At 34.5% G+C, this 18,719-nt stretch overlaps 1 protein-coding gene across 2 annotated transcripts in view; it reads left to right on the top strand.

The window, feature by feature from the left end:
• GABRB1 (gamma-aminobutyric acid type A receptor subunit beta1) overlaps window positions 1-17,547 on the top strand; it is a 437,759-nt gene extending 420,212 nt beyond the window's left edge. The window contains exons 6-9 of one of the 2 annotated variants that reach the window (XM_074227468.1): window positions 3,762-3,899; window positions 4,012-4,164; window positions 7,567-7,805; window positions 17,145-17,547. In XM_074227468.1, the coding sequence (XP_074083569.1) occupies window positions 3,762-3,899; window positions 4,012-4,164; window positions 7,567-7,805; window positions 17,145-17,492 (878 nt within the window). In that variant the 3' untranslated portion in view covers window positions 17,493-17,547. Of the gene's footprint in view, window positions 1-3,761; window positions 3,900-4,011; window positions 4,165-7,566; window positions 7,812-17,144 lie in introns of both variants that reach the window. The other variant, XM_074227467.1, reaches the window with a different exon arrangement.
• The last annotated feature ends 1,172 nt before the right edge of the window (window positions 17,548-18,719 follow it).

Below are 18,719 nucleotides of genomic sequence, written 5' to 3'. Positions count from 1 at the left end.
TTATTTTCAATCTTTCCTCTGACACCTATTAGCTATGTGATCATGAGCAGGGCAGCTAACCTCTCTGAGTCCCAGGGAAATCTCTAAGACTACTGGACTTGAGGACAAGGTTCAGAATCTTAATTCTGCCTCTTACTACCTGTGTGACCACAAGTTATTTACCTTCTTAGAGCCCTAACTTTTTTATCTGTAAAACTAGGAGTTTTCAGTAATTTCTAGCTCTAAATCAATCATACTATGATCCTGTTACAGAAAAATCATTCATTTCTATCTATGGAAGGCATTTCCACAGTAAATGTTCCCTCATATCAATATAAGGAAAGTCCCGTTCCAAAGTATTTATGTAACAAACCTCCTTCCCTAGTCTGTAAATGCCATGAGGGTAGGGAAAAGGGAGTAATGGAAGGATAAATCTCTATTTGACTATATTCAGCTTGTTTCACTTAAATATTCTCCTTATAAGAAACTTGTAAAGTTGAATAAATTTTTACAAATCAGTCAACAAGCATTTATTTAGCCCTTTTGTGCTGGGACTTGTGATAGGTATGAGTAATAAAAATATAATAAATGAATTCTTATTCACAGGATTCTTCTCCCCTTCTTTATACTCCTTAGAATCATTACTACACAATACTATCTGTCACTAATCTTTCATTGGATACCTGTCTATCATGTAACTATGGTCCTAAAAAAGATTCTCATTCTGAATTTCAGACAGAAAGATTCAAGGAAGGGGTATTCAACTCAATCCCCCTTTATCTTAACACCTATCACATGACTATCTAAACTAAGAGAACCAAATTTTCCATATAAAGCTTTTTTCTGTGTCACAGGCTCTACTCAAGTAGATTAAGCTTCTTTTTTTTCAGGTTTTTTGCAAGGCAAATGGGGTTAAGTGGCTTGCCCAAGGCACACAGCTAGGTCATTATTAAATGTCTGAGGCTGGATTTGAACTCAGGTACTCCTGACTCCAGGGTCAGTGCTCTATCTACTTTGTCACCTAGCCACCCCTAAGCTTCTTTTTTAAAGTTTTTATTTATTTTATTGTGAATTTAAGAAATTAAAAAGCATTTCTATAAGAGTAGAATAGGAAAAAAATGACGATTGTACATGAAACTGCAACTCTATCATGTACAACTTGCTATTCCTTTTAAATTTACAAAGTTATCTTGTAGCTGAGGGTTTTTTCCATTTTTTCCTTCCCTTCCCCACCTTAGAGATGGCCACCATTAGACATGAATATGTATATATTTATATATGTAAAATTATTCTATACATACTTCTATTTATCAGTCATTTCTCTGGATGCAGATAGCATCTTCCTTCATAGGTTCTTTGTAATCAATTTGGGTATTTATGATAGTCAACATGACTGAGTTGCATCTTGTAACCCTTGCTTACTTTCTCTTAACATCACAGAAATATGAGGGAAGCATATGGCCTGTCTATTAGTTAATTAATCTTACCCTGACTACATAATTTGCTTGCCATTTTTATCCATATATTTCTTCTATGCCATACATTAGTCTACTTCTTCAAAACTTCTTATTTGTGATGTGTTGCAGTCCAGATCCTCCAGGCACCTAGCAACACTGCTTTGGTCTAAGTCTCAATTTCAGTTCTTCAGGGACAACAGTTTTCCATGACTCCCAGATAAAGATGTGTAGGAGCTACCCCTCAGAAATTGTCAAATGGGACAAATTAGGGATTAATCTATTGTTTTACTGATTATCTAAACTCAAGAAAGTGATGAAGAAGATGTCAATAATGGAAAATAAACTTTAAAATGTCATATATATATATGTATATATATATATATATATATATACATACACATATTCTATTTATTTATTTTTGGACAATCAGTTAAATGTTTACCAGCATGCCTACTCCTGCTCACAGAAGATGGCAGGTCTTTTAATCTACCCAACAGAAAATACAAAAGCAATGAAAAGGACTTAGAGTAGCCCATGAACATTTGATAAGATTCCCCTTTCTTCAGTGAGTCACCATCTTTCCCCAGAGTCTGTTCAATTCTCTAGATTTACCCAGTAGTTTGGAATGCTATAGAAGGGTAATAAATGTATGCTTATTCCAGAGGCAACCAGTCATTGTTCTAGTGAGTTTTTATTTCAACCCATAGATGCATGTAGGCATCCAACTTTATAATATGAAACTAAGTGTTTGAACATCCTTATCTCATGGAGGAAAACAAACTTGAAATTGCTACAAAGACAATCAGACCTGCACTAACTAAATAATTTATATCAATCATTCATTTCTCCATATTGTGGATTCAGCCTCGTGCTTCTGCTCCAGTTGTGTTTGTTTGTTAGGATGAAGATAGGGGAGGAAAATGTGTGTGGGGGGGAGAGGGAGACTGATTTTCCAAAAGGCTGGTGCTGCTTAAGATCTCCCTTTTCTCTCTAGACTAGAACACTTGAATTTAGCTTTGCTAGAGAAGGCAAGCCTGAAACTAGTACTTTCATGGAATTCCTCTTTTATCTCTAGAAAATTTGATTTCAGAAATCTTGAACCTATGATCTAGATGGGTAGTCTGAGATTAGCCTTACTCAGAAACTCTCTATTTTTTACTAAAAGGCTGAGATTTAGAAACCCTTATTTCTTTATTCACTTATCCTTGGACCATATGCAACTGCCAATGTCTCTCAACAAATTTCCAGGGTAGGGTCCAGGTCTTCAGTGTTCAGGAATTCAGGATCCAGGAACTAACCTGTCAATTCATCCAATAAGAATACACAAATGCACCTCTGCCCCAAAGAAACAATGATTGGAATGGAGTAGGGGGAGAAAACTCCTCATCCCATCCAGATCTAGTCCTGTTCCTCCCTGGGTGAATGGGATAGTAATAGAAGGAAAGTAAAGAGATCAACTCTGCAGCTCACCCCTATTTTATAGTCTCATGCTTCTATATCAAATTAAGCCAGTAAATGTATTCTCAGTTGATCCACACAGTTATAAATGGGTCAAATGGAGTTTTCATAATCTTTATGGATAGATTGAAATCAGACTTAGCATCTTATAAATCATAGCCAGTTAACCCCCTGATTAACCTCCAGTGTTTAAATATTTACATTACATTTTAAATATACTCATTCATTATTTTAAGGAGTTACTATCATAGCCATTGTATATCACAAATGCTTGATGTACCAATGTTCACCATATATTTACATCAATGAGAGTATAAGAGAAAACATTATCCACACATTCTTAAGTCTAAGAAAGAAGATTGATGAGCACTCCTGAGTTGAGGACCTATAAGAAATCCTTTAAAAAATCTTAATTTAACTATTTCCTTATTGAATGATTGCTAAATGATTAGGATGTCTAAGGAATTCATAGTTCATAAAATTTTCATTCATATTTTAAAATATATTAAGACTGGATCTAAACAGAAATTGACCTCTTCTCTCCCATCTCACCAGAAGAAGGAAGCCAGTACAGTAATAATATCTTGATTCTGAAATAGTAATTAAAAAAAAAATCTGGTCATTTGTTTTAATTCATTCTCTTTCTTTTTCTCTTCTGTCCATGATTTAAAGTTAAAGGCAGGAAGGCAAAGGAGACAGTCAGAAATCTAATACCTGTCAATCCCCAGTTATCAGAAATCAAATCACTCCTCCCATGAGTATAGCCTCCTTACCAATTGTCATTTGGAAATGAGTTTTTCCCCCACATATGGCTTTTAACAACCTGAAATTTATCTCTAGATGACAATTTTTCGTTTCTTGTTTCAGATGGTTACACCACTGATGACATTGAATTTTACTGGAATGGAGGGGAAAGTGCAGTATCCGGGGTTAACAATATTGAACTGCCTCAGTTTTCAATTGTGGATTACAAGATGGTGTCAAAGAAGGTGGAATTCACAACTGGTAAGATCACAATCAAAGAAATGCAAAAACAGTGGAAGAGGAGAAGAATCATGAGAAGGGAGGACATGACCCAAAACAGTTCATAATCTGATTCTCCTTCTTTTAAACCCAGGGGCATATCCACGGTTGTCACTGAGTTTTCGGCTTAAAAGAAACATTGGTTACTTCATTTTGCAAACTTACATGCCTTCAACATTAATTACGATTCTGTCCTGGGTATCTTTTTGGATCAACTATGATGCATCTGCGGCCAGAGTTGCACTAGGTAATGTGTTTTCAAACTAGCAAAATGCTAATGCATTCCAAGTTTAAACCAACCAACCTATTGTAGCAAGTATGAGCAAACAATTTTCTTATTGTGAAGACTTTCCAAATAATTAAAATTGAACAACTAATCATGAAAGCATACTATATAATACACTGACTAGATGACAGCCAAATGCTTTTTAATTAAAATAATAGTCTGAAATATCAAACACAGATAAGCTTCTTGAAGACTTTCAACAGTTGTTTATATGTTCAGTTCTGGGAGAATGTGTATTTTTAAAGTATGCTTTTTCATTTTTATTCCTGCTTGCAATATTGGAGCACATTTATCTGGAAACACTCAAAATAATCTAAGAGGAGAAAAACTTACCTATTAACAAGTTACATTTCAAGGCACTCATTTTGGTATTTTGAAAAATAATCTTTTGGAATTTTAACCAGAGTAAATTGCATTGGTTCCCATTTCCTTTAAGTGGAGCTCATTATACCAGAATAAGACAAGGGCTATTCATCAAAGACATTAATGATCTGTGATTAGAAATGAGTAGAAAATGGTTTCCTTCTTGGGCAACAAAATCAGGAATTAATCATAGTATAGTTGAGTAATTACTGGGTCACAGGATAAAGCCATATTTCAAAGTTTAAATGATTCCTTGGGAAGTAAGAAAAAAGGTATGAGGCTGTCAGTGGTGGGTTTTAGCCTATCTTGGGCATACATAGATCTTGTTGGCTATTTTATGATGAACTCAGCTCACTTACCACACTTAGTATTTCATCCAGTACCAATTCAGTACCAATTCAGTAATTTAACTAGTACTATTACGGTACTTATTCTTGGGCAGGTAGGTGGTGCGGTGGATACAGCACTGAACCTGAAGTCAGTAGGACCTGAGTTCAAATCCAACCTCAGACACTTAACAATTACCCAGCTGAGTGACCCTTGACAAGTCACTTAATCCATTGTCTTGCAAAAATAAAAAAAAAAGATATACAGTACTAATTCTTTAAGTAGGCAAGACTACAAATTTTCCTTTAAAGCTGCTGGACAAGATTAAACATCAATGCATTCTTTCACACTTAGACTGTGTGTCATCTCTACAGTTTATGTCTATTTTACAAGGTCAAGTAGTGGCAACATTTTACCAGCTATTGAACACTTCAGGAGTAAGGAAAGTATGCAAAGAATTTACCATATCATGCATATACATATACACTTATATTTTAAATATGTGTATGGGCATATGTATATATGTTATTCTACAGACATATTACTAGCTAATATACACAACAGGAAAGAATAATTAGTAGAGATGTGAATTATAATTCTGTGTACATTTCTGTTATCTAGGCTAATTAGTTTAAATGGAGCTTCAAGATTAGGGTTGCAAGTTAATATTGACTTTCTGATAGCAGATACAAAATTTATGAAATTTAAATAGTTTATGGAATTTGAAAACCCATTTTCATTTAATCATGCTGTCCGTAGACACAAAAAACTTAGATCTTCATACTTAAATGAAAAATTAACCTTAAGAATAGATTTGAAAACAGAAATATAATAAATTTTATATTATACTCTTCTATTATGAATATTATCCTTTGTTGGATCTTTAGCCATGATAGATATACAACACAGATTATATACAGTTATTCTCCTCAAAGAAATAGTCATCAAATATGAAAACGCCTTCATATGAATTTATCAACCCATTATATTCAAAAACTATCTCTCATCCAGACTATTTTACTTTTTTAATTTTGTTCTTCTGTAATAAATTTGTGTTGACTAAGTCATACTTATTTCCTTGCCTCCAGAAAAAAGAGCAAAACTATGTTTTTCTTTCCTAATTCACATTTCTATCTTCTTGCATTAAAACCAACCTTTCTTTGTATTTAAGTTTTCTAGCCTCCTGTTTTTACTTGTGACCTCCCTTTTTTCCTTTCTCATTTTTCTTCCTTCACTCTTTTTAGATATATTTTAATTTCCTTTCCCTTATTTATAACTTTTGTGATACCTTGTGCCCAGCTATTACAGTCTAATCAGTCTAAAGATCCCACTCTCTCTCTACCTTCACTTCTTGATTCTCCTGATTATCATCACAAAATATCCAATTCTGCACCAACATGAACTGTGTACAATTTAGACTAGAATCATATTTTACAAGAAAAGTTAAACAGGCCTAGTTTCTGACATGAAAGAGGTTTGAAGTTTTTAAAATGCCTCATTTTAAACCCAGTTCTTTTAGAAGGTTATTTATGTGCCTCTATATCATGAGCATCCAACCTCATTTCTTCCAGGCTGCATTGCCCAACAAAAACTTGTCAAGGATAGCATATAGAATTTAATATTTATTTGTGACTGTAATGTAACCTATATTATCAGTGAGCATGATAATAAAATGTAATAATTCTGTAAGAGTGGGCTTTGAGGGCCATTTCTGGCCTTCAGGATGCAGGTTCCTAGAAGGAAATGGTAAGAGATGGGATTGAGGAATGCCACCAACAAAATATTACAGTTTCAGAAAATAATTCTAAAACCAATAGCTTTTTGCAATTATTGAATTTTCTCCACTTCTTCAAAATAATTGCAATGGTGTTGTATCAATACAATGCTGAATTTGTTGAAACAAGCTACTCTATTCACCTATAAGAAAGTATATTATTGTATTTAGAACAAAGATCCTTGATCTTTTTGTCTGTGTCATGAATCCCTCCTTTGGCAAAGTCTTGACTTTTATCTTGCCACCTTCAATGACAACTTTATGAAACTGCTTTACTTAAATTCAATTTATGTGCAAGTCAAGGCATCACCTTGTGATGTCATTAGTCCTCTTTGAAAAGGCATGACAAACCACAAAGCCTATAGACCTCTTTCCAGAATACTGTTTTTAAATGCATACAATATACAATATTACAATAGAAATAAAATATGTTGAATTACAATGTATATATATTTAAAATTCATGGACCATAGTCTGAGAATGCTTATCAATCTACAAGTTGTCTACAGAATGCTTTCCTTTTGATGCTATGGGATGGTGAGGAGAGGGGAAAGGAATGGAGAGGAGACTAGAGAATGGTAAAGCAAAGACAAGAAATATGAATGAAGTTCAAATGCATCTGTCACCTATTGTCTCATGCATCAAATTTGATCTGTGATTAGATTTTCTTTGCCTTGCTCAGAAGTTAATATCTTGTCAGCATACCACAAATATCAATTAATATTTTTAGGCTTTCTGAAGGAGATCTCTATGTAGGTACAACCTATTTTGCTAAATGGCTGATTCTACTAAAGCCATTTTTTCAGAATAGCCATAGGATGAAATGGTCAACTCCCTTTACCCAGAATAACCTCTTCTCAAAGCATCCTTTAGTTGTTTGACTTTTTTCTGTTTTACAGGAATCACCACTGTGCTGACCATGACCACTATCAGCACTCACCTCAGGGAGACTCTGCCAAAGATCCCCTATGTCAAAGCAATTGATATTTACCTGATGGGATGCTTTGTTTTTGTGTTCCTGGCCCTGCTTGAATATGCCTTTGTAAATTATATATTCTTCGGGAGAGGTCCTCAGAAAAAGGGAGCTGGGAAAACAGACCAAGGGGCTAATGAGAAGAACAAACTGGAGATGAACAAAGTCCAGGTAGAGTATTGAGCATTAACAGCTAAACTTTTGCCTCACTTTCTTATTAGGGGAAACATACTCAGGAATAACCCAGAATTGCATTTAATTTAATCTTCAATAGAATCTACTAATCTATTAAAGATGTATATGGTTAACCTGAAAATGTGTTTAGCAATATGGTTTTCTAAGAATAGTAAGTCCAAATGGTATTCCTTCTATCCACAATACCTTACTTTTCTCAAAAGCTACTCTTTGAACCTGGGTTTGAAATATACTGATTTAAGTTGATGGGTCTATAAGCATAATGTAGTGTCTGAATGAGAGAATCAGGTGAGAAGTCAAGAGATAAATTTTTATTTATAAATTTATAAATATAAATACATATTAAAAAACAAAACTTCTAATGAATGAGATAATAGAGATAAACTCACTGAATTCTTAGAATGTTGTACTACAAATTCAACGTTATCACTTTTATTCTTACTTCTGGTAGTTCTTGTGATATGTGTACTTCAAAGAAGATAATTATCGCTCCATTTGTTTTTCTATGACATTTGTCTATTTTAATCTCTGAGGGTTTGACGTATGTACCACATTTCTTTGAAATATGTTAAAATTATCAAAGAAATATTTATTTGAAAAGTGCTGCTAACTTAAATTTTATTTTCAGGTGGTAAACTGAATCAAACCAAAAAATGCATTTTTATACTATTAAAATGTCTACTAAATTAGTGAATTGAAGCCAGCCAGTTCACTCTATTAGTATGTATTCTAATCAAAATATGAAGGCACAAAAAGGTGCCTTGATAAGGGACATGTCTTTTCTATTGGATCAGATGTATTTCATGTTGATGAAAATTTGGTAGATAGTCCACATTCTTTTTTCCCCCCAACATATCCACAAGGAAGTTGTTATTTGTTCATTTTTTAACTTTATCAAGTGAATTGAATTTGAGTGAGAATGGGGTAGGGGAGGGTATCTCCACAACTACTACCTATTTATTCTAGTTGTGTCTAACTCTTCTTTCACGTGATGGCCCTTCAAAAAGTTAATAGCAAATAAGAGCTAATGTTTATATAGTTCCTACTATCTGTCAGGCTTCACAAATACTAACTTATTTGACCCTCCCAACAACTTTGTGAAGTAGGTGTTATTATTATCTCCATTTTACAGTTATAGAAACTGAGTTAAGTAACTTGTCCAGCTGTTACACAGCTAATAAGTGTCTGAGGTTGGACTTGAACTCAGATCTTTCCATCTCCTGAACCAGCTATCCACTATCTATCCACTGTACCACCTAGCTGCCCCTGTCTTAGTTGAAGATAGCAATTATGAACAACCTAAGCATTCTCTTCTCTAGACTACAGCCAGTTCCTCCCAATGATCTGCATATAACATGAAGTCAAGTCCCTTTAACCATCCTAGTTGACCTCACAAGCTTATTTTATTTGCCAACTTGTCAATTTTCTTCTTAATATGTTATTGAGCTGTTTTCGGTTATGGCTAATATCCATGATCCCATTTGGGGGTTTTCTTGGCAAAGATATTGCAGGGATTTGCCATTTCCTTTTCCAGCTCATTTTATAGATGAGGAAACTCAGACAAACAGAGTTTGTCTTGACCAGGGTCAACAGCTAATAAGTGTCTGAGACCAGATTTGAACCTAAGCATACTACTATAGAAATACTAGTAGATCAGAATTGAGTAGAACTGCATTATCACCTCCCTACACCTCAACACTATCTTGGGGTTAAGTGACTTGCCCAAGGTCACACAGCTAGGTAATTATTAAGTGTCTGAGGCCGAATTTGAACTCCGGTCTTCCTGACTCCAGAGCTGGTGCTCTGTCCACTGAACCACCTAGCTGACCCTTAAACACTATCTTTTGATACAACCTACATCAAGATTAGTATTTTTTACTCTCATAATATGTTGAATTTTCTGTCCCATCCCCCAGATCTTGTTCAGATGACCTTTATAACCATACCTCTCCCATATTATACTTGTGAAATTGTTTTTTTAATTCAGATATAATACTTTACATTTATCCTTTTTAAATTTTACTCTATCAGCCTATTTCAACAAGTCTATCCTAACAAAAAGCCTTCTCAATCTTTGTCATGTTATATGTTAGTTATTCCTCTTAGAACTTTTGATTTGCAAATTTGCTAAGCAGGCTATCTTTAAAGGTAACTGAGTGACACAGTAGATGAAATGCTTGGTCTAGAATCAGGAAAGCCTGAGTTCAAATATGGTCTAGCTCAGATACTAACTGTGTAACTTTGGACAAATAACAACCTCTGTCTGCTTCGGTTTCCTCAATTATAAGTGGAGATAATAATAGTACCTACCTCCCAGAGTTATTATGAGGATAAAATGAGATAATGTTTTAAAGTGCTTATCATGGTGCTTGGCACTTAACAGCAGTTTTTATTCAAGTTATTAACAGCACTGTTTAACAAAGATGCCTGGAGACCTACACTATGAACCTTCTAAGGTGAAAGCAAGACATTAATGACTATCCTTTGGGTCTGACCATTCAACATGTTCCAAAAGCACCCAACTATACTGTCTTACAGTGCATGTACCTCCCTTCATCTTTTCCCCAAGAAAATGAGAGACTTTGTCAAATGCTTTGCTCAAATCTACATAAAGTACATCCATAGCATCTCTTTAACTACAAATCAAATCCCTATCAGAAAATGAAAGATGGTCAGTATGTCAGGAATTAACATTATATGTGTGTCTGTGTCTCTCTCTGTGTGTGTGTGTGTGTGTGTGTGTGTGTGTCCAAATTTCTGGATTATTATAGACTTCTTGTCACCCTCCACTTGGGTTCTAAGTCTTTAAATCTTTAAGCCAAGTCCCTAGGATAGAAGCCTGAGCATCCCATATGATCAAAGCTATCCAGACCCATCACATCTGTCTGCAAAAGTAGGATCTGTGAAGATACTGGCTCCAGCCCAACTTTCTTCTACTAACACTGGCAATATTCAGGTTTTACTAACCCCATTTTCTTTCCACTGTCACTTTTTTTTTGCTTCTTAATTAGCAGACAGAGTGACAGGAATTATTGTGGACTTTTAAATGCATCTTAAATGCATATTTCTTCTGCCATATACTTTTTTAGATGTCAGGGGAATATCAACATTTGTGATTTATTCAGTCAAAGTCTTCTACCCTAATACTATTTAGAGACTCTTTCCATGTTAACAAACACATATGAGGCAGTATGATACTTACTCTAGAAAATACAGTTGCCTCCCAACAATGGAAATGGTCTGAACCTGGTGAGGCAAGACTTATGAAAGAAGAGTAACAATTTCTGAAAGTATTATAAGGTACCTCTTCCAACCCTGCAACAATTGCTCCTGAAATTTTTGAGAATGTTCAGTATTCTCAAGATTGATACAGTTAATACAATGTCATCCATAGAAAGAGGTCTTTTGAGAACCCCATTTTTTATGGGAACAATTTTATTTTCTAGTGTAAACCATTCAAGAGAGTAGTGAATACCTTTGTTAAGCATGTAGCACTGTTTTATCCCATGCTTAATGCCAGGAAACAGATTGTTGACACTATTTCTATGATTTGATCTGCTTATGAATCTTGTATAATCTCAACATATGCATGGGGTGGGGGTGCAACTTGCTAGACCATAGCCATTAAATCTGTATTTAAAACTATGAATCATTTTTTCAATAATTAATACATTGGAATTTTATATCTATCTATCATCTATCTATCTATCTATCTATCATCTATCTATCTATCTATCTATCTATCTATCTATCTATCTATCTATCTATCTGTCTGTCTATATCTTTTAGGAAGTTTTGTGCCATAGAAAGCTTTCTGAAAAACACTCCTTATTTCACTTATTTCCTATGTGTAGGCCATTTTCATTGAAGTATTAAATTAGGCAGGTGAGTTTATAGTCACTGAAGTTCTCTTTTCTTTGTTAATGAGCCATCTACTTTTTTCCAATCATTTGGCATCTTTCTTCTTTGAAGTATTACAAATAATATTGTCTAAAGAAATAGCAAAACAGTGGAAAAAATACTGAATGTACCAAAAGCTTGGTGTGATATACAATTAACCACTTCATCCCCAGAGCATTTATAGATAAAAGTAGAAGGATAACAAATAAAAGGAAAATAAAATAAATTGGTCAGTATTTCTATAACAATCTGTTGTTGCTGTTTGTCCTTCATTCTCAGAGCACCATAACATTATCAACATGATTCCTTGACTTACAAGTGAATTGGATTTAAGTGAGGGAGGATAGTGCAGTCACCAGACTCACTTTTTCCTCCAGAGCCATCTGTGTGCAATGGCAAAAAATATACAGATCAGGGCAACTGAAAATGGCCCCAGATGCAATCTATTTTCTTCACGGATAACAATGCAGCTAAATTCATTGCTTCCTTATTCCTAGAAGCTATGCCTCTCTTGATGCAGCCTAACATTGCACCACCTTTTCCCATATACACATGTTACTCACAGTAAGCTTTCAGACAACTAAACTGAACTTTTTCAGACAAACTGATGTATAATCATATTTGTTTCCCTCACCCTCACCAAGTACACTTGAAGTATTGGGGGGGGGGTTAAAACCCAAATATAAGACTTTTAAATGTGTCTCTATTGATTTCCATGATATTATCTAATCTTTCCTTAGACACTTACTGTGTGACCCTGTGCATGTCACTTAACCCTGTTTGCTTCAGTTTCCTTATCTGCAAAAATGAACTGAAGAAGGAAATGCCAAAATATTCCAGTTTGTTTGCCAAGAAAATATGAATGGAGTCACAAAGTCTGACACAACTAAAGATTAATTCAATAACAACAACAAAATGTGCTATACTAGGGAACTGAAAACAGCAGTTAAAATGACAGGAAGATCAGACCAAGTTCACACAAAAGTATTATAATAAAAATTTAAACATGGAGAGGATAATTTTTAAGATTATCTCAAGGTAATTTTAAATATACATGAAACTATTCCTAACTATATTGCCTTTTTTAAAAGATGGATTGTAGCAAAACTTGACATGTCAGATGGGATTTCATTTTATATATATGATTAAGAGTCTTTTGTTTACAGATTCATTGCTAGTTTTTCAAGTTGGGTATAAGAAAAAAGAGCAGGAAAACTTTATAGGTGTACAGGCACAGTGAAGCTCCACAATGTTGGTGGAGCTGTGGATTAGTCTAGTCATTCAGGGACATCATTTGGGACTGTGCACAAAAAAGTTACTTAACTATACATACTTTTTGACCCAGCTATGCTACTACTAGGTCTCTGCCCCAAAGACATTAAAGAAAGAGGAAAGAGAATTATGCAAACAAAAATACTTATAGCAGCTCTATTCTCAGTCAAAATTTGGAAGACAGGGAGAATCCTTCCATTGAAGAATGGCTAAGCAAATTATGACATGGGAATGGAATGAAATTATGCCATAAGTTCTGTCAAAATCAACACTAGCAGCAAAAACTGGGGAGACCTCCATGAATGATGAAGATTGAAGTAATCAGAACTTAGAGAACAATTTATACAATGACAACAACATTATAGAGAAAAACAACTTTGAAAGATGTTAGAACTCAGATCAGTGCCATAATAAATCACAAGTCTGGGAGAAGGATGATAAAATATACTATTTATCTCTTACCAGAAAAGTGATGAACTTAAAAATGGAGAGAGAGAAAAATATGTTTTCAAGCATGTGCAATAAGCGAATGTGTTACTCTGAACCATACAAGTTTATGATGCGAGTTTTATTTTTCCAGAGTTGCTGTTATTGTTGTTCATTTAGGGGAAGAGTGTGTGGAAGAGATAGATTACAAATGCTTTTGGAAATAAAAAATAACTAAGCTATAAAAAAATAAATATTTTTTCCCCAGAGTACCATCCTTTTCACTATCAGAGATAGTACAAAGAACACTGGATTTAAACAAGCCTGGATATGAGGCTGGGCTGGCTCGGGTAACCACTGCTATGAGACTATGCACAAGTCACCTAACCTTTCTAGACCTTAGTTTCCTCTTTTCTAAAATGGGTATAATACTTTCCACACCTGTGATGAATGAGCTCTTTTAGTGGAAGACATAGAAGCATTAACACTTTCAGGTTTGCAAATGCCTTTATATACATTATCTCATTTTATCTTTTCAACCACTCTCTGAGATAAATTATTTTCCCCATTTTATATATGAAGAAACTGAGACTAGGATCACACAGGTAGTAAATATGTAAGTGGAATAGAAATCACATCCTTATTTCAAATGCAGTGATGTATCTACTACTCATACTGACTCTGAAAAACTATAAAATACTTACTAAGTACTTTTATTAAAATTACCAGGTCTGCTATCTAGGGTCTGCTTCTTCCTCTTCTTTTTCTCAAAATCAGATTCAGATAATATGTTAACAACCAAAGGAGGCTGACCACTTCATCTTCCCAGTTGTATAATCTGAAGAAGATATATATATATATGTGTGTGTGTGTGTGTGTGTGTGTGTGTGTGTGTGTGTGTGTGTATACATATATATATAATGCATCCTGAATTGTATTTTAAAATGCTACCCTTTGTTGAATTAAATGTAGCAGGAAAAATATTAGATTCTTTTTCCTTCAACATAAAGATTGACTGATCCCTCTATTGCTCTATAGACCTTGTAAACAGTTTAATATAAATGGCTTATGTTCCCTAGTCATAACCATGAGCATCCCAGAGTTTTTCGGTTTTGTTGCCTCTAGGCATGGAATGACAACGATCGTTTATTACACACATGGCTTTCTGTGAGCCTTTGTTGGTCTTTCATGTAAACAGACAGCTACACTAAAGCTTCAGAAATGTGTGCTTTGTTTTGATTTATGATTGAAGCTTTTAAAATAAGCCCATAAGGCTATAGATGCTGAATCCAAGTGTGAGAAAGGCTTCACCTTCCCAAGTGATAAAGACTATAAACTATGAAACCTTTGGACATCATTGGAAGCTTGGGATCCTGAGAAAATTTTGACACATTTCAGACTACAATGGCCTATTAAAAACTGGATTGTTGGGATACATGTTTACTTAATAAGGAGTATATAGCAATATGTATTTATGCATAATTTATACTTCATGATCATTTGAAAATGAGTGCTTCTATCTTGTAAATGGTCACAAGATCCTTATCCAATTATAGAGAACTCTTTAAGGAATACTGGACTATCAGGGACATAGTGATGAGAGAGTTCAAAACATTCTCTAAAGGAGAATTTAGCAGTAGACAGTTCCACCAGCAACACTAACAGAAATGAGTGAGTTTCTTCTCTTTCCAGCAAATGTTTTTAATTTTTTTGTGTCTTGGACTCTCTAATAAAGCCTGTGGACTCCTCAGAATAATGTTTTCAAATGCATAAAATAAAATAAGACTGCAAAGGAAACTAGTTGTATTAAAATCATCAATATCAAGATATGTGATATACATATATATATATATATATATATATATATATATATATACATAAATGATACAGATAGCTAGAAAGATAGCAGCCAGATGGACAGACATGGGGGTGGGGAGAGGGAGGATAATTTTAGAAAAATAGAGTTCCCAGATCTCATACTCAGAACTGCTTTAAGCCATGACTTCTTTCAAATTCTTGCCCTCTGGGGTGAGACATCCCAGTGAAAACTCTGACAGGAAGTTATTAAGAGACTAGCACTTAATTTTATATTTTCTACAATTAATTTCAATGTATTAACTACTTAGTGGTAAGGAATGTACATAGCTTAATCTATCACAATGTTCAATATGGCATGATTTTTCCTATGAATTCCCCTCTGCTTCTTTATCCCTTGATTTCAGGCTATTCCTCTCAGTTTTTGATAAAGCTACCTTCGTTGTAACTGTACCTCAGAAGCAATCTATATTAGAATGTAAGTGCTTTGAGGGCAAGGACCATGTTTTACTGGGTTTTTTTGTTTGTTTCCCCAGTGCTTGACATAGTTCATGGAATATAGAAAATGCTTAATAAATGCTTGGTGACTACGTGATGGACTTTATGACTTTCTCCTTTTCTCTTATCTATGTAATTTTTCTTCTACTCTCTCTTTTATTTGTTTTCTGTCTATAATTTCCACAGGTTAGCTTTAGTAACTCCCAAATGTAAAAAAAATGTTGCTGAGCATTCTGGAAAATAATTTGGAATTATTTCCAAAAAACTATTAAATTGTGAATATATAGACTTTGACCTAGTGATTGTATTATTAAAGTAAAGAGGAAAAAGGACACATTTGTACAAAAATATTTATAGCAGCTCTTTTAATCTTGATAAAGAATTGGAATCTGAGGGGATGCCCAACAACTGAGGAATGGCTAAAGAAGTTATAGTATATAAATGTAATGGAATACTGTTATGCTATAAGAAATGATGAAGGGAATAGTTTTGGAAAAACCTAGAAAGGTTTGTATAAAGTGATGCAAAGTCAAATGAGCAGGGTAACAATTTGATAATATCATAAAGACAAACAACTATAAAAGATTTGTGAACCAATCACAATTTCAGAGGATTCATAATAAAATATACAATCTACCAGGTAGAAAGATGATGAACTTGGAGTTCCAGCTGAAGTGTAAATATGTTTGTATGTATGTACATATAGATATAGATAAAGATATAGATAGATAGCTATACACACAAACACACACATACATATGTGTGTATGTACATGGCTAAAGCAGGAATTTGCCTTGCTTCACTCTTCATGCTTGTGACAGAGTTTATTTTTGTTACTTTCTCAAGTGCAGAAGAATGGGAGGTGAGAGGGAGAAATTTCAGCAATGAAAACAAAATATAGTTGATTATATTTTTAAAAGGAGCACAGAAAAAAATTTTCAAACTTATTAGAATACCAAATTTATTTGCAAGTGTTCACTCCACTCTTTCAGTTAACTCAGCAACCAGAGTAACATCTATCCTCTTAAAATTAAGCAGACTTTATTATTGTGCTATCACCCAAATGGCCACCTCCCTACAAAAATCATATATAATAGAAGCACCTTCCAGAAATGGGGAGTGGGAAAGGAAACTTCCGTGAAACAAAAACTGAGGGAGGCTAGAGATTATAGGAGTGTCTAGAGTTCAGAGAGAAGGACATTCAGAGTAGGAATTTAGAAAACAAGGTATGCCACTGAGGCATTTCATGAGGGAAAAAGATGCATCGATCTCTGAGATCAGTATATATGTGAATCAGTAACTGGTAAGCCAATTAAACAAAAATAAAAGGATAGAGTATTTTTCTGCTCCTGAATGTGTGGCTAAACATATATAAAGCTTGTTGTCCTTTTTTTCCAGGTTGATGCCCATGGCAACATTCTTCTTAGCACCCTGGAAATAAGGAATGAAGCCAGTGGTTCAGAAGTGCTTACAAGTGCTAGTGACCCCAAAGCCACCATGTATTCCTATGACAGTGCAAGCATACAGTACCGGAGACCCCCCACCAGTAGAGAGGCCTATGGTCGAAGTGCTTTGGATCGGCATGCTATTCACAACAAGGGGCGTATCCGGAGACGAGCATCACAACTTAAGGTCAAGATCCCGGATTTGACTGATGTGAATTCTATAGACAAGTGGTCAAGGATGTTTTTTCCAGTCACTTTTTCTCTTTTTAATGTTGTCTATTGGCTTTACTATGTGCACTAAATTCTGTAATGATAGCATAATTTAGATCATTATCCTCCTCTACATTGTTTTTTTCTATTCTCACAGGTCCCTAGCAGTTACACTGCTATATTTTTAAGGTAAAATATTCAGCTGTCCACTTTATTTTAGTTCCTACTTATCATTTTTATTACCATATCATGTTTTCTTTAAATGAGAACAGTATTTCCCCCTAAGTACATTTTGGTCCAGATTATTAGCTCTTTGGGAGCAGTTTTGAAACAATCACTATTTATCACCATGTTTACAAAAAAAAAATAACAACAGAGAGATCTAGGGCAAACATTCCTAATATCTCTTTATTTGATTTTTTCTCCTTTTTTAAAAAATGAAAATGAAAAGAAAATCTTGCTCTTTTCCTATACTGCTTCCTGGTGATCTGTAACATCATGCTGCCAAAAAATAATAATAATAATTCTAATGTCTCAGAACAAGCCATTGACAAGTTACAGATTCTCAGGAAATCTCTGTTCCCTCCACCCCACAACAGAGGGAAAATAAGGAATCCCAAAGAGTGAGAAAGGTTCTCCTACCAAGACCCCCCCCCCAGAATCTACACTATATCGAGTGTGAAGAATTTCCTAATATGTGGGGTGAAGAGTAGAGGAGGTGAGGGTGGAAGGGAGACAGAGATGTCAGCAATTTGCCTTTAATTGTGCTTGTCCCAAGTGTGTATCAAGGTCCTGCAATTCCCTGCTTAAATGATGTGCTATACCTGTAAGCCAGATACTCTGGAAAGGACTTATTTCTAGGACTGTCAGAAAAAATGTAAATTAACTTTAGAACCAAGCTTGTTTATTATTCTGAACATCTTTTCCTCTTCTAACTTAGAAAATTTTGTGACATTGTGCCATTTTTCTAAAAAGACTATTTCAACTGAAAAGCCCTTGCCTCACATCATCCATACCTTCCTGTTGATATTTCTTGATGCTCTTCTATATTATAAAGTTCCTGCTCCAAATGAGAGAGAAACATAAAAAGACAGACACACAAAGAAATAGAGAAATACATAGAGACACATGGAAAGACACCTATTCAGACACAATCAGAAAAACAGAGAAACACAGATACATCAAGAGGCAAACACAAAGAAAGTTACATATATAACCACAGAGAGATGGGAAAAGAGACCAGGGAGGGAAGAGAAAAAGGAAGCCAATATTTTATTGAGAAATAATTTTTTCCTTTCCATAGGAAAGGCAAGATGCA

This window comes from Macrotis lagotis, chromosome 3, assembly GCF_037893015.1.
Source record: "Macrotis lagotis isolate mMagLag1 chromosome 3, bilby.v1.9.chrom.fasta, whole genome shotgun sequence".
Taxonomy (NCBI): Eukaryota; Metazoa; Chordata; class Mammalia; order Peramelemorphia; family Peramelidae; genus Macrotis; species Macrotis lagotis.
The sequence above is the reverse complement of the archived record's forward strand: the minus strand, read 5'-3'. Positions and strand labels throughout refer to the sequence as shown.